At 37.9% G+C, this 13,170-nt stretch overlaps 2 protein-coding genes across 8 annotated transcripts in view; one reads left to right on the top strand and one right to left on the bottom strand.

Annotated features, from left to right (window-relative positions):
• ITFG1 (integrin alpha FG-GAP repeat containing 1) overlaps nt 1–12,945 on the bottom strand; it is a 70,422-nt gene extending 57,477 nt beyond the window's left edge. Inside the window, exons 1-6 of the mRNA XM_068693633.1 lie at nt 12,685–12,945; nt 10,444–10,516; nt 9,916–10,061; nt 8,186–8,243; nt 7,122–7,196; nt 5,765–5,859 (exon numbers count right to left, since the gene is read on the bottom strand). Coding sequence (XP_068549734.1) covers nt 5,765–5,859; nt 7,122–7,196; nt 8,186–8,243; nt 9,916–10,061; nt 10,444–10,516; nt 12,685–12,886 — 649 coding nt within the window. The 5' untranslated portion in view covers nt 12,887–12,945. The remainder of the gene's footprint in view (nt 1–5,764; nt 5,860–7,121; nt 7,197–8,185; nt 8,244–9,915; nt 10,062–10,443; nt 10,517–12,684) is intronic.
• Nucleotides 12,946–12,973: 28 nt separating this feature from the next.
• Nucleotides 12,974–13,170, top strand: part of PHKB (phosphorylase kinase regulatory subunit beta) — a 74,886-nt gene continuing 74,689 nt past the window's right edge. For 2 of the 7 annotated variants that reach the window (XM_068693630.1, XM_068693628.1), the window contains exon 1: nt 12,994–13,135. Coding sequence is in view for 2 of the 7 variants with exons in the window: in XM_068693627.1 (XP_068549728.1) it covers nt 13,051–13,135 (85 nt within the window). In the remaining 5 variants the exon portion in view is untranslated. Of the gene's footprint in view, nt 13,136–13,170 lie in introns of all 7 variants that reach the window. The other 5 variants (XM_068693631.1, XM_068693629.1, XM_068693627.1 and 2 more) reach the window with 4 other exon arrangements.

The following is a 13,170-nucleotide window of genomic DNA, read 5'->3' as shown; positions in this document are numbered from 1 at the left end:
AACTTTCAAATCACATAACCCAATAAGGAACAAAATATTTAATACATTAGATATTTTTTCATAGCACTCAATGATACATCTGTCACTATGAAAAAAGTGACAGTATGATTGAGAGCCCAAGGCAGTTTGTCTCATACATTTAAACATTACTATTATTATTTGAAATATTTGCGGAACTATGGCCTGATTTCTTAGCAGACTTGTAACTAAGTCAATACAGATTTATTGTTAATTACTGTAACAAAAGTATTACTAATAAAGTACTTCAACTTTGGCTTGGAAAGACAGCATTAGCCCTAACAGAACATCTGATATTTGGATATGATTACTGATAATTAAAACAAGATACCCAGTAAGGAAAATGAAAAAGGAACACAGCAAAATTATCACTAGCCTAAGAATTTCAACTTTCGAGAAAGCACTTTTGATACATCTATGAGAGTTTACATTACAACAGCTTTAAGATATTTTAACCAGCATTCATCTAATGACATATACTAAATTTAATCTTCACCTTGGTCCAAAGGTGAAGAAATGAAAATGTCTGAAAATACTGACTGTGATACAAATCAACAACAGCAAAACATGTTTGATACAAATCAACAACAGCAAAACATGTTTGTCTATTGCCTAGCTTGAAGTAGATTATCTGTAACAGTACTTAACTCCACCGCATATCTGTGGAGTTCTCCGTGGTTTTTATCGAGTGTTTTTTTTGTTTGTTTGTTTGTTTTTCTTTTTTTGTTTGTTTTTGTTTTTAAGCCAGTCTTGGCCCCAGTTTCCAGTTTTAACACTTCCTCTCAATATTTACATTCAGGTATTTCAACTGTGAAATCTTCAGGATGATGACCATGTTGGGAATAGTGTTTACTCAATAAAACAGTACCATCTCCACCCCCTAACACATCTGATACATATTTCCAAGAAAGACCGAGTTCCTATTTACTTCAAACTGAGTGAATACAAAGGTAAGTTACTTTTTACTCCCACTGCTCTAAGCCTAAATAGTTAAATCCTGTTCAAATACTTCTTAAGTCATGTGATGCAAGTCTTTCAGTTGGAGGATATGACATTTTTAAGGCAAGCCTCTTACCTGAGGAGTCTGCTTTGGACATGCTCACCTCAGACTGTCCTGCTCTATAAAACACATCTGAAGTTAACCTGTTCAGACAAGCCTATGATTTTTAGCTTCAATTTTAAGTTATTTTTAACAGCTTAAGAACAAAGTGCGATTATGTATTACTAGACACCTAGTAACCTCTTTCAAACAAGGCTCGGCACATTTCTCTCATCTTTCAGTGTTTATCTTGGTGCATACACAAACATCAGCATTGATGTAAGGTACAATTCTGACCTAAATGACTGGGTTGAAAGTTCTGATCCTTGGCAATTAAGAAGTGGGTTCTGGAATAGAGCTGTACAATTCAGGTGGAAAGGAAGAAAAGCCATGTGAATGAATATAACATTTAAACATCAGCCAGTGTCTTATCTGTTTACATATATAAAGTGTCGCAATTACACATACTTATTTCCTCCTTGCTGAAGTCATTAAGACTTGGAATTCCAAATTCAACAACACCGTGTCATTTTTAAATATCTACAGTTTTATTGTTGAGAAACCATCAAGCTTTTTATGTAAACGCACAGTTAATTTAACATTTTTCACCCGAATTTATATTTTACTTTTAACTGAAGTGTAAGAGATGAAACTCTAATGAAGTGTTGACTAAAAATTCAACCGTAACACTGAAATGCACACAGATATACCTATCAAAGGACAGAAGTATTCACTGTTTTTATCTGAAGTTCAGTAATAATTTCACTGTTTTTAAATTCTAAGAGGTAGAACATTTCTCAACAGGCATAAAATTTTGTGTGCTAACGTAGCACGGCACATCACACTAGCAATTTGCATCACTTCCTAGAGTCAAGAAGGTATGTAAAGTGTGATTATGAGGTAAAAATCAGTACTGTCGTAACTTCCTATACAGCTTTGAAAACATGCAATATGTAATATTTACAACAATTACTTTTTTTTTTTTTTTTGAGAATGTAGGCGCATAGGTGCAGCCCAGTGAGGCTGCATAGTCTCCATCCTCAGAGAGGTTCAAAACATGACTGCACATGACCCCAGGCACGGCTCTAGCTCCACTTTAAGCAGGAAGGTTGGACCAGAGTTTCCAGACACCCCTTCCAACCTCCACCGTTCTGTGAACTCTAAATTTCTCCCTAGAGCAACACGTACAGAATACACATGGAGATGACGCTTGGAAATTTGGTATTTATTTTCTCCTTATCCACAAAGCACAAACAGACCCTTCGGTAAAAATTTTATACGGCACATTTTTACATGGATTATGTAAGATTGCTAGCCTAACTCAAACTTACTGAATTAAAAATTGTAAAAATCTACATGATGCTTTATTTTAAGACAGCAGCAACATTACTATCTGAAACAACCTAGTTTAATTCTTGCCAAGAAAGATTAGTATTATCTTTGTTCTTGTTACTGGATTTGTAAAATCCTTACACAGTTAGCCTTTCATGAAGCATTGTCAGGGATTAAGAACATCTTTATGAACACGTTCTCATATAAAGAAATCATAACAATTCAACTTTATTTCACCCAGAGCAGAGAAGTGTGCCAATTAAAAGCTCTGTTTTGAGGGTTTATATCTTGGCAGGTTGAAAACGGATTAGACAAGAAACTAGCAAAAAAAAATTCTCAGCTCAGAGAGGATTTTTGGTTTTTCTTTTTCCCCTTTTCTCTCTTTTTTTTTTTTTAAATGTCAAGCACACTTTAAATCTCCTAAGCTGTTTATAATAATGGAGTTGCCAAAAATAGCCTAGCTAAAAAACACTGAATTGGCTGCATCTGTTACAGAACACAAAGAGCCCCAAAACATTGAAGAACATTAGAAAAAGGCCTTAAAAAATAATAAAAAAAAATGGGGCATTCTGGAGGTTTTTATTTAAAACAAAACAAAACATCAGTGCATCCATTTTAGGTACAACTGTATCTTCATATTCATGAATAGTGGTACTGCCAATGAGTAAATACTCTGATTTTTTCCAGAGAACACCACAGCAGCAGCAAACGTCATAATAACATTAAGCCTTCTGGACAACAGGATTTCAGCATGCAGACTATACCCCTGCATCCTTGCCAATACCTCCTTCTTAATTACTATGATTGTAATCTGCACAAGGACCTATGCTTAACGAGTTTTGTCCCAACTCAAGAATGGTAGCGCAAGTTAATACTGTCATAAGAATCCCCTCATTTTCATTAGCTCTATCTCAATCAACCAACAACAGATTCCATTGACTCCGCTGAAAGATAATATAACATCAATGATGCTCCTGGGCTGCCACAACTGTGCGGAGCAGGAACAGAGCTCATGAAACAGGAGAGACATTTAGATGTCCTGCAAAGTCTATACAGACTGTACAGAGTGGGATACAGGACCAGTTAGGTATGTACTACAGCAATATCAGCACCTATTTCAGCAGTGTTTGGCAGATGGCATTTAGAAACACAGTATTACCAATACTGTGTAGGCAGGTTTTTTTTTTGTTATTTTGCGTTTACTTAAAAAAAAAAAAAACAAAAATCAAAAAACCACAGCTGAATAGCTTTATGACTCCTTCTGAGTCATTTGCCAAACCCTGTACAACCTAACACAAATTAAAGGAGGCACTGTGAGTACACCAAACAGGTATTTTTTAGAAGAGGCACAGTAAGTTTCAAGGTGCAATTTCATGTGTGGTTACAGGCAGACTACAACTGCTGCTACTAAAAAAGAAGAATCAAGTTCTCTCTGTGCTTACACTGGCTCTGGCAACCCTGAAACTTGATTGTGACCTGGATCAGTTCAATAACTCAAGTGAAAATGAATCATGCTCCATGCACCCTCTCTAATACATTTCTTGAGCAGTCGCTACAGTGGATGAGAGAGAAGTGCCATAATTGCACGGACAGGACCAGACCATTGGTGGCTTTTCATTTTGGCAGCAGGCAGTCCTGGAATAACGTGTCAGTCACAAAATATCAAATATCACTGGTACGGCATTATTTCTCTGCAACATATGCATCACTCACAGTTGGTCTAGTTTTCACAGGGATCACACAAAACAACTTGCAATTCCCATCTTACTAGCAAAAAGTTATTCTAAATAAAATAATTCTATGGTGGTATTTTTTTTTTCCAGCATTCTTCTCAGAATGAATTATTTTCCTCAAAGTTTTCTTTAGGCTGCTCTAACATAAGACAGATTCCAGCCTGAGGAGTTATACCCATGCTCTTACAAGTAAATAAAAGTCAACATCTTTGAGTGGGAATGTTCACTTCTATAGAAGCTTCTATTCACATTTCCAGATATGAATATAGATGTGAATCTATAAAAGCTCCCAGCACTCCCCCCACAAAGATGCTGACTACTATTTTTTATTTTGCAGAGGCATCTCCATATATCACCAGCACTAACAGGAACTCTCTGGACATTTTGTAGACCAACTCAGCTGCCACAGAAAACTTTGAACAATTTTAACAAGAGTGCTCAAACTGTGATTGATCTACATAAACAACTTTGAGTTCCTACCTTTACCTACCTGTGAGCTTTTATGTCAATATATTCATGTTAAAAAGTTACCTGGGTTGGCCATCTACTCTGCTTATGCCATTAAACCAAAACTCCAAAGGGTGTATAGGGCTAAGTGCCTTAGAATTGGTTATTACATTACCCTGATTATAATAAGCAACCATATACTTGATTTTCCAGTCGGAATTTGCACTTGACAGCTTCATGCAGCAATGTGCCAGAAATGAGAATTAGTTTGACTATGTGCTAAAGCAATTAACTTAATCCATAGAAATGAAAAGCATATTAATTAAGTTTATGTGCTCTTTCCTCTCTCGTTCCCACACTACTAAAAAGGAAAAGGAAATAAGCTTTCTTTCCAAAACTACCATATATGAGTTGATTTATAAACCATATCTATCAGAAGAGAAAGCATTTCAAAATCCGTTTAGCGTTTTAAGAAAATAAATGAAGTTCAGCAGGATGTTTAAATATGCTTTGAGATACAAACCAAGTACGGAAGCGATAAATAGATCCACTGTACTAGAAGACTAAACTGCATTGTGTATTTCACCAAAACAGATAAAAACAACAAAACAAAATCACCAGCAACAAAACAAGAATATAGTTTATCAACCTTAAGAAAAATATTCAGTATTTTTTGTGAATATTGAATTATAAATAGCTTTTAGGATTGCTCATATAGTAATAGAATAAGAAGTCTCAAATGCAATTTTCTCAGTGATAGAATAAACTATAACAAAATGGAATTAAATTATATTGAAGTTTTTAAGAAACAAAGTAAGTTCAGTGTTGAAAATACTCTTCTGAACGAACTATAGAACTATTTCAGACTAAAGATGCAGAAAATGCAGCAAAGCACCTGATTCAGTTGCAAACTGAATACTAGAGTACAGCATCACTAAGAATAGGAAACAATGCTTTGATGGCAAACAACTATTCAGACCAAAATAAAAGTGTGATAAAAGATTGCCAGAATGAATAAAAAGGTAAAGATTAAAAATCAAAAGTAGCAAGGTCATAATCACCGAAGAGAGCATTCTAGATCAAACTCCTTAAAACTGTCCATGACATTGACTGAAATATTAGAAGAAAATACACAATACACAATATTTTATTCATGAATAATTTTAGGAAGGTATTTAATACTTTTATGACTTACCAGCTGTGAAGTCATTATTTAAATCTATAAATGCATGAGAGTGCGGTATATACATGCTACTTTGAGTATCTAATGCAGCATGCCATGAGAAGTTTCTGCAATGCAAGAAGAAATAACAATACATTTCAGCAGTACTCATGGATTGTTAAGCATAATATTATACCTTTAAAAATTAAAATAAATCATGTTCTCTTAATGTTAAGTGAAAATTACTACTTAGCTTACGATACACTAAATGCCTACAGTAACTGTTTGAAAGGTTTTGCAAAGGATGATTCATAAGAGGATGGGCTTTGGTTAGATTCTATTAGGTTTCTAAAATAGTTTTATTTGTACAGAAAAGCATCACTATGCACAAAGTGAAGTTTAGATCCTTCACTTCCACTATAAATTCGAAACACTGCTCCCTTCCCACAAGTAGTTTTACTATTAGTATTACTTTTGAAATCTACTTTCAGATCAACTAAGATGAACAAAACCAGACATAATCACATGCTGTTAAAGCAGCTCATGCCCGCTACGTGTAAAGCGACTTGATTTTCAGTCATTTAGTAAAAATCAGAACACGAATTAAGTTATCACATTAGGATAGATAATAGGCTGTCATTTCCCAAGCAGGTGATAAAATATATATTTAATTTAACACAAATAAGAAAACAAACAAATCAAGCAACCCCCCCTAGCCCTCAAAGAAAACCCCAGACAAAACAAAATGGCATACACCGTTGGTTTGTTTTAAAAATAACAACTTCCAGCAAACCTCCCCATTAGCACTGTATTTGAATATAAAAAAAGAAAAAATTTGAAAGGCATAGTGGTTGAATCAAATACATTACTTTCAGGAGCTTTAGCTAATACACTCAGAAAAATCTCTATACGCAATACACATCAGCAGGGCAGTTATAATACTGCTTTCTAGAATCACTTAGTTTATTGCAGTGACATGATTAGCTTAGTCCTCTTTATTGCAATCATATCACATAAAACTGTAGCCAACTCAGACAACTCTTAATGACTGCAAAGTGGCCCTAGCTACTCCTTAACACAAAAGATGCAATACAGAGAACATCACTTGCATGTACTTTTTTTGCAACTCAAAGTTGTCTACCTTTTGCGGCAGTTTTCATTTTAAAAAAATTTTTAATCAGTTTTTCATTTTATGAAAACTAATAAGCCAACCAAATACTTTCCTTACTAAGAAGCTCAACACCTTTACATAGTGTCATAGAATGCTTAAAGATACACATGGGATGCAGACTTGTGTATGCACAGTTCCAGTCTCATGTCTCTTTCATTAGAACAGCAGCAGATGACTGAATAAATTATCGAAATTGACACTAATAAATATTGAGCTTACCCGCCTATAAATATCTGTGGCTTACTTGAATCGCTTGTGACACCAAAGATGTCAGGAATCAAGTCACCATTAAAGCTGAAAATGAAAAACAGTTTCAGTATTTCCTTACTCATTACAGGAGACAAAACTGGTTGCTCTTTTCCTGTATTTGGTTAGCATTTTCCCCCCAAGCAATGATTAATTTTCATCTGTGTAGTCTTATCCAAGTTTTGCCTCTTGCCTGAGCTGCTGATACTAGTATGCTTCTTTGAAGATTTAAAATTCTGCCACTCATTTGATTTTGCAGCTGTATAAGTCACTTTTTGTTACTTAACATGAATAATAATTCTAGTTATTTTGCTTAAAGATTTTTTCAGATTTAAGATGCAAAACGGATCAAAACCTTCTTACTCAAGTCTCTTACCTCCTCCACCCTTCTAAAACAGACATTCTCCAATTTCCAGAAATGTACCTAGTTTTTGCCTACATATATGCTGCATGGCAGAGGCTTAGTGAAGACAGAATTCCATCATCACTGGAAGATGAGGTCTCAGCAGCATAATCCAATAGAATCACAGCTTATTTGACATTGGAAATAGGGCTTAAATATAAACTGAAAACATAATGTACATTGCTTCCAAGAAGTAACAGCTTTACATAAAGTGAGCCTAAATTTGCTCCTTCCCTTGACATACCTGCTCCCGTCCCTCCCTGCAATAATACATGTACACACATATTTTACAGTCATTTTAATGAAAAAATATTTTCACTTTGATAAGCCAGTAAGGTGACTTGTTACCTTCAAAATTCACAAAAAATAAATGGCTCTTTTTCTGCATAAAACACCAAGTAATGCAATTTTAAAAAATAAAAGCTTATTTACTATTGCAAGGCTGATATAATATATGAGATTTGTAAAGATGGATGATATGTTTCAATGTCTTTTATTAGACCAGTTGACATTAAACAAGCCACCCTCTACTTAAAATAAGAATATTTGAAATTTTAGTGTTCAAATATATGCATCCAGTTGCGGTTAGTCACTGTTATAAAACCTTTTTTCTAAAAAGACAAGCGATACTTACTCCATTACTAGAGGCTCATCATGAAAGGTCTTATTTAGCATAGTTTTATGGTTAAGATCTGAAAACAGAAAATACCCATTTGATTAACTTACCAACATGTTAAAACAGTAACATATTTCACAAGTACAATCCTTCTATTTATGTAATGATAAAAATAAATAAAATCAGCCATCACTGAACACGCACAACTAAATGGTTTCCTGAGATTATGCATAAATTTAAGCTTTTAATTTCAGATAGGAAACGCAAGTAATAGTTGAAATGCTGAAGCTAGTTTCTCCTCTCTCTCCACTAAGAACATCCAACAAATTATTCTAAAGAGATCATAATGAAACGTATTTTTATGTGTGAGTGCTATCCAATACACATACGAAATGTGAAATAGTTGGAACGAAGACACTCAAAATTTAACATTGCACAGAAGATCTGTTTAATGTTTTGCCACAATAAAATATATTCCTAATAATATACACTGTGTGTTTGAAATAAGGATTAAAGGTAGACTACCTAAATTGGAAATGACAATTCTAAGTCCTAATCAAGTTATCACTTCACAGACTTCAGTTTTACTTGCAATCCAAACCCCTTGCCACATCATACCAGTTCCTTCATCTCTCTACTTTGTCTTCACTCCAGTCCCCATATTTTAAAGGATATGACAAATCAAGAGCAGGGTAATACTTCTATTACCCAAGCAGGCACCACATCCTTTCCAGTAGCCTTGCTACATACCATTTCCTGAATTTTTAACCTCTGATTGCTTTCTGAGAACCACTTTTGTCTATTCAGAAGCAAGACAGCATAATTTCATTTAAGTCCTTCATATTCTTACAATATTACAGCTACCTCCTGTTCTCTCAATTCATGATCCAATGCACTTTCCCAGTTTGCTTGTTTCATCTCTGAATAAAGCCAGAAGCAATACAAAAAGGCCATCACTTGCCTCATCTATAACTACTTTATAATACAGTTGTCTGCAATATTGATTATTTTCAATAGGTTTTGTGGACTTGTGAACATAAGATTGTGGACATAAGATAATCATCTTATGTTGCTTTTCTGTTCTTCTTCAAACTCTAAACCTTTCCCAAAATGCTTTCCCAGCAAAGTCAACAGAAAATACTTGAGACTTCAAGAGGTCCTATCACCCATGACTCTATCCTAAGATACAATCAGGACACTGCTAGACACCTAGAACACCAATGCAAGACGGTTGTCTAAGGCTCTTGAAAACTTTCAGTGAGAGAATCTACAACCTCTTTTCCCAAGCCCTGTCTTTAAAGAATTTTCATTTAATAGGAATACCAACCCTGATATTACAGTTAGTAAGTTTGTGTGTGACATTTTGAAAATTTATGCTATGAACTTCATATCCAGGCTCTTAGCACTATCTAAATTCAAACTAGGCCGCCTTGTGGGATAATCTTGGTGAAGCTCACATGCATAATGGGGAAGCCACAAGAAGTAGCTCACTGTCAAGCTGTAATATTGTTTGGTATTGCCTGTTGCATGATAGCTAAGCAAAAGTCTTAGTTTTATTCTCTTATGTTAATTATTGAATATAGATTAACAGCAAAATAATGTATAGGTATGAAGCTGAATAGCTGCTAATCATTGTTTTTACAATTAAAATAATCTCCACACTGTAACATAACTTAAAACTTTCAGAAAATCCTCGGAATTATTAAGAAGTCTAACAGTCTTATTAGCAAGCAGCCTCAGCAACTTACCTAATGTTTGGTTATGGCCCCAGAAAATAAACAATGAAAGTTCATCTCTGCCATGACCTTGCATCCGGGTAGTCAGGAGAACATCCATTTGTGAGTCACCATCATAATCTCCAGGAACTACACTGGTTATGACAACACCTAGAGATCTAGAAGTAAAAACAAACAAAAGAGGCCCCATGTGCATATAATTATACATGTGCATGAAAACTGAATTTGAGTACAAAGAAAATCAAAGGACTTAAGTTTCCCAAGGGGATGGTAAGTCACACCTTAACTACGTAAATAACAAATTCCACAAATTCTGTCATATGAACCACACGCACACACAAAAAGGCAAAACAAAAGTGTATCAGAAATGACTCTGGAAGCTTCCTTGTCAAAGAACTTGAGCTCTAAGGGCAAGTTGAACCACATTGCCAAACAAACCACAGCACAGACAGTTCTAGTCCTGTTCCTGCTGACTGTGAAGATGTCCTTTCAAGAAAAACGACCACTTAGATTGTTTCATCACTCAGTGTCAATACTTACTTCATTGGTAACTTAACACGGGGCTTAAAGTAAGGTTCCTTTTGGTCAGCCAAAAAGATAATCAACTCATTGCCTGCAAAAACAAGTAAGACAATGAATAACCCCTCACGGTTAAGGAACATAGTGTTATTTTTATATATAAAGCACCTAAGTGTTGTGTTACAAATGGTCATTCCTCATAACAGCAAAAACACACACACTTCCTCCTCATTAGAAAGGAAGCAAAAGGAACACTTCTTCAGTATAACAGTAGAAATCTAACTGTATCATTGACATAATCCATTAGCATCAAAGGGATGCTGATATCAAGACTATTCTTGGGGGCTTAGTGTTAAACTTCTCTTTGCTATCGCTGCCACATGGTTTGAAACAGAACTTCCCATACTAGATTAGTAAATGTCACATGTGAAAAAGTAATAGGCATTGGTTCTACACAAACATTTAAATCGTAAAAGCTGACTTAAAGAACTCTTACAGTACTGTCTCTGACATGGCAGGATCTGATGCTGCTCTCCCAAGCCTGCTGACAAGAAAGTCACCGGAGTAACCTGGTTCCACACAGCACTTCCTCATTTAGAGGCAATGATACAAGCCACTGTCATTCAGTTACTACAGTATAATCTAAATAGAAGCCCGTATTTCCTGTTGCACATAGAATTGTTTTGGGGGAAGAAAAAAAATTCTTAAACTATAATTTTTTTCAGTCAAAAAAATCATAATTCATATACACTTCTGCAATTAAAATCATACTTCACAGCTGAAGAAATAAAATTGTATTTTTATTTACTAATCCTTTATTATGTTTTTCTGCATTTTCTAAGAAAGTCACCTGGAGCATCCCTATCCATAGGTTGCCTAAGTGAAAATAATTCTCCAGCTCCAAACTTGAGCTACCAAAGCATACTTCAAGGGCTTTGCTCTGTGGCAAATTTCACAGCTGTGAAATATCAGAACAGAAACTTTTTGGATATGAAAAAGGAAAATAACTGCCATAAACGTATTTGCAAAGGAGAATACACCAACAGATGACTAAATGAAAATAAACCCTTTCCAAATGGATAGAGGCAACTAGTGCGTCCCATCTGGCAAGCTAATGCAGCCAGGGTTGCACTGTACCTTCACAGATGATTAGAAAAGCTGGCACGCTGTAAGCTGAAGAAGCTTGCTGGCTGGTTAAGCTTTTGATAATAAAGACGTAGGTTGACTGCTAAAACTTGCAATTCTGATTTCACACACTAGTTTTTTTACCTGCCTTTTTATCATCTAGGTGGTACAGTAATGATGCTGATGAAGCAGATCAATCCTTACACTTAGCAGGCTCCAAGTTAATTACGCTTCTCTGGATTGAGATTTTATGGTCTCTAAAGATGGATTTATGAAGATTTTGGCTCAGAGCTCATCAGCAATCAAAACAAACAGACTACTGGAAATTATCTGATGAGCAGAAAACTGAAAGCAGTATGGCACTACATCAATCCTCAGTGTACGTATCCTAAAAGCTGTCTGCAGTTGTCATCCTCACATTTCAAAAACAGTACAGAAGAAAGGGGAAAAAAAGTACAGAGCAGGGTGAGGAAAAGGGCACAGTTTCCATACAAACAACAACTCAGTAGCTTAGAAGTTTTGTGGTCAGGATACCTCAAACATTTCGAAAACTCCCCAGTGAGCAGCAAAAGGTGAATTACTGACTGCCCTGATGGACTGACTATTGGAAGAGGCATCACATACGAGTAGAAAGCAGCGGGTTCAACAGGCAAGAAGTATGAGTTTCTCCGCTTGTCAGACTTTTAAGAAGTGCCACAATCCACGTCTGATGTTCAGACAGTGCTGACCTCTGGTTTGCTCCCACTGGTGTCCTCTCCCCAACCTGAGCAGAGCCCCCCAGCAGCTGACAAGCCGACAGCCTGGTGCACGGCTGCTCTCCTTTGAATTTAGCAATGCCCACAGCGGGCTAACATCCAACCCATGCTCCATGCAAGCATGAAGCGCGCTTCCTCCCTACTTCCCAACATACCAGGAAGCAGAAGCAGGTCCGGAGGAGCAAAACCCTCCGCGTAGCCAGGTGATGCCTTTACCTCACCTCAGCCCACAAAGCCAGATGTAAACACCCCTCCTACACAGCGCCCCGCTCCGCTGCCAGCCGCACGCCGGCCTCTCCTCACCGCCCAGGGGCCGAGGCAAGGGCCGAGCGCTGCCCCTCGCTGCCCCTCCCGGCCCCGGCCCCGGCCCCCCGGCGCTCACCGCCGCGCAGCACGAACAGGTCGGTCTGCTTGTCCGAGTTGAAGTCGCCGAACGCCGCCAGGGTGCCGTGGGCCTCGGCGCCGAAGAGCTGCGCCGTGACATTCTGCAGCGCCTCGCCGGGCCGCGCCGGGCCCGCCGCCAGCACGGCCAGCAGCAGCGGCAGGGCCGCGCCCGGCCCCCACACACGGCGGCCGCCCCCCATGGCGCGGCCGCACTGCCCGCCGCACGCAGCGCTTTACGGCGGCACCGGGGCGGGACCGGCGCCGCCGCCGCCTCGCGACAGTTTCGCGACAGCGGCCCGGGCGGCTTTACGGCCGCCGCGGGTAACGGGGCGCCGGGCCGCGGGGAGCGGCGCAGCGCGGCGGGATGGCGGCGGCCGCGGCGGCGGCGGCCCACATGGCCGATGTCAGCTGGAAGATGCTGGAGCTGCGGGCTCGCTCGAAGCGCTCAGGTCTGACCTCTCGGCTCGGCCCCGGGGCCGCCCCG

Source organism: Anas acuta, chromosome 10, assembly GCF_963932015.1.
Source record: "Anas acuta chromosome 10, bAnaAcu1.1, whole genome shotgun sequence".
Classification (NCBI taxonomy): domain Eukaryota; kingdom Metazoa; phylum Chordata; class Aves; order Anseriformes; family Anatidae; genus Anas; species Anas acuta.
The sequence above is the reverse complement of the archived record's forward strand: the minus strand, read 5'-3'. Positions and strand labels throughout refer to the sequence as shown.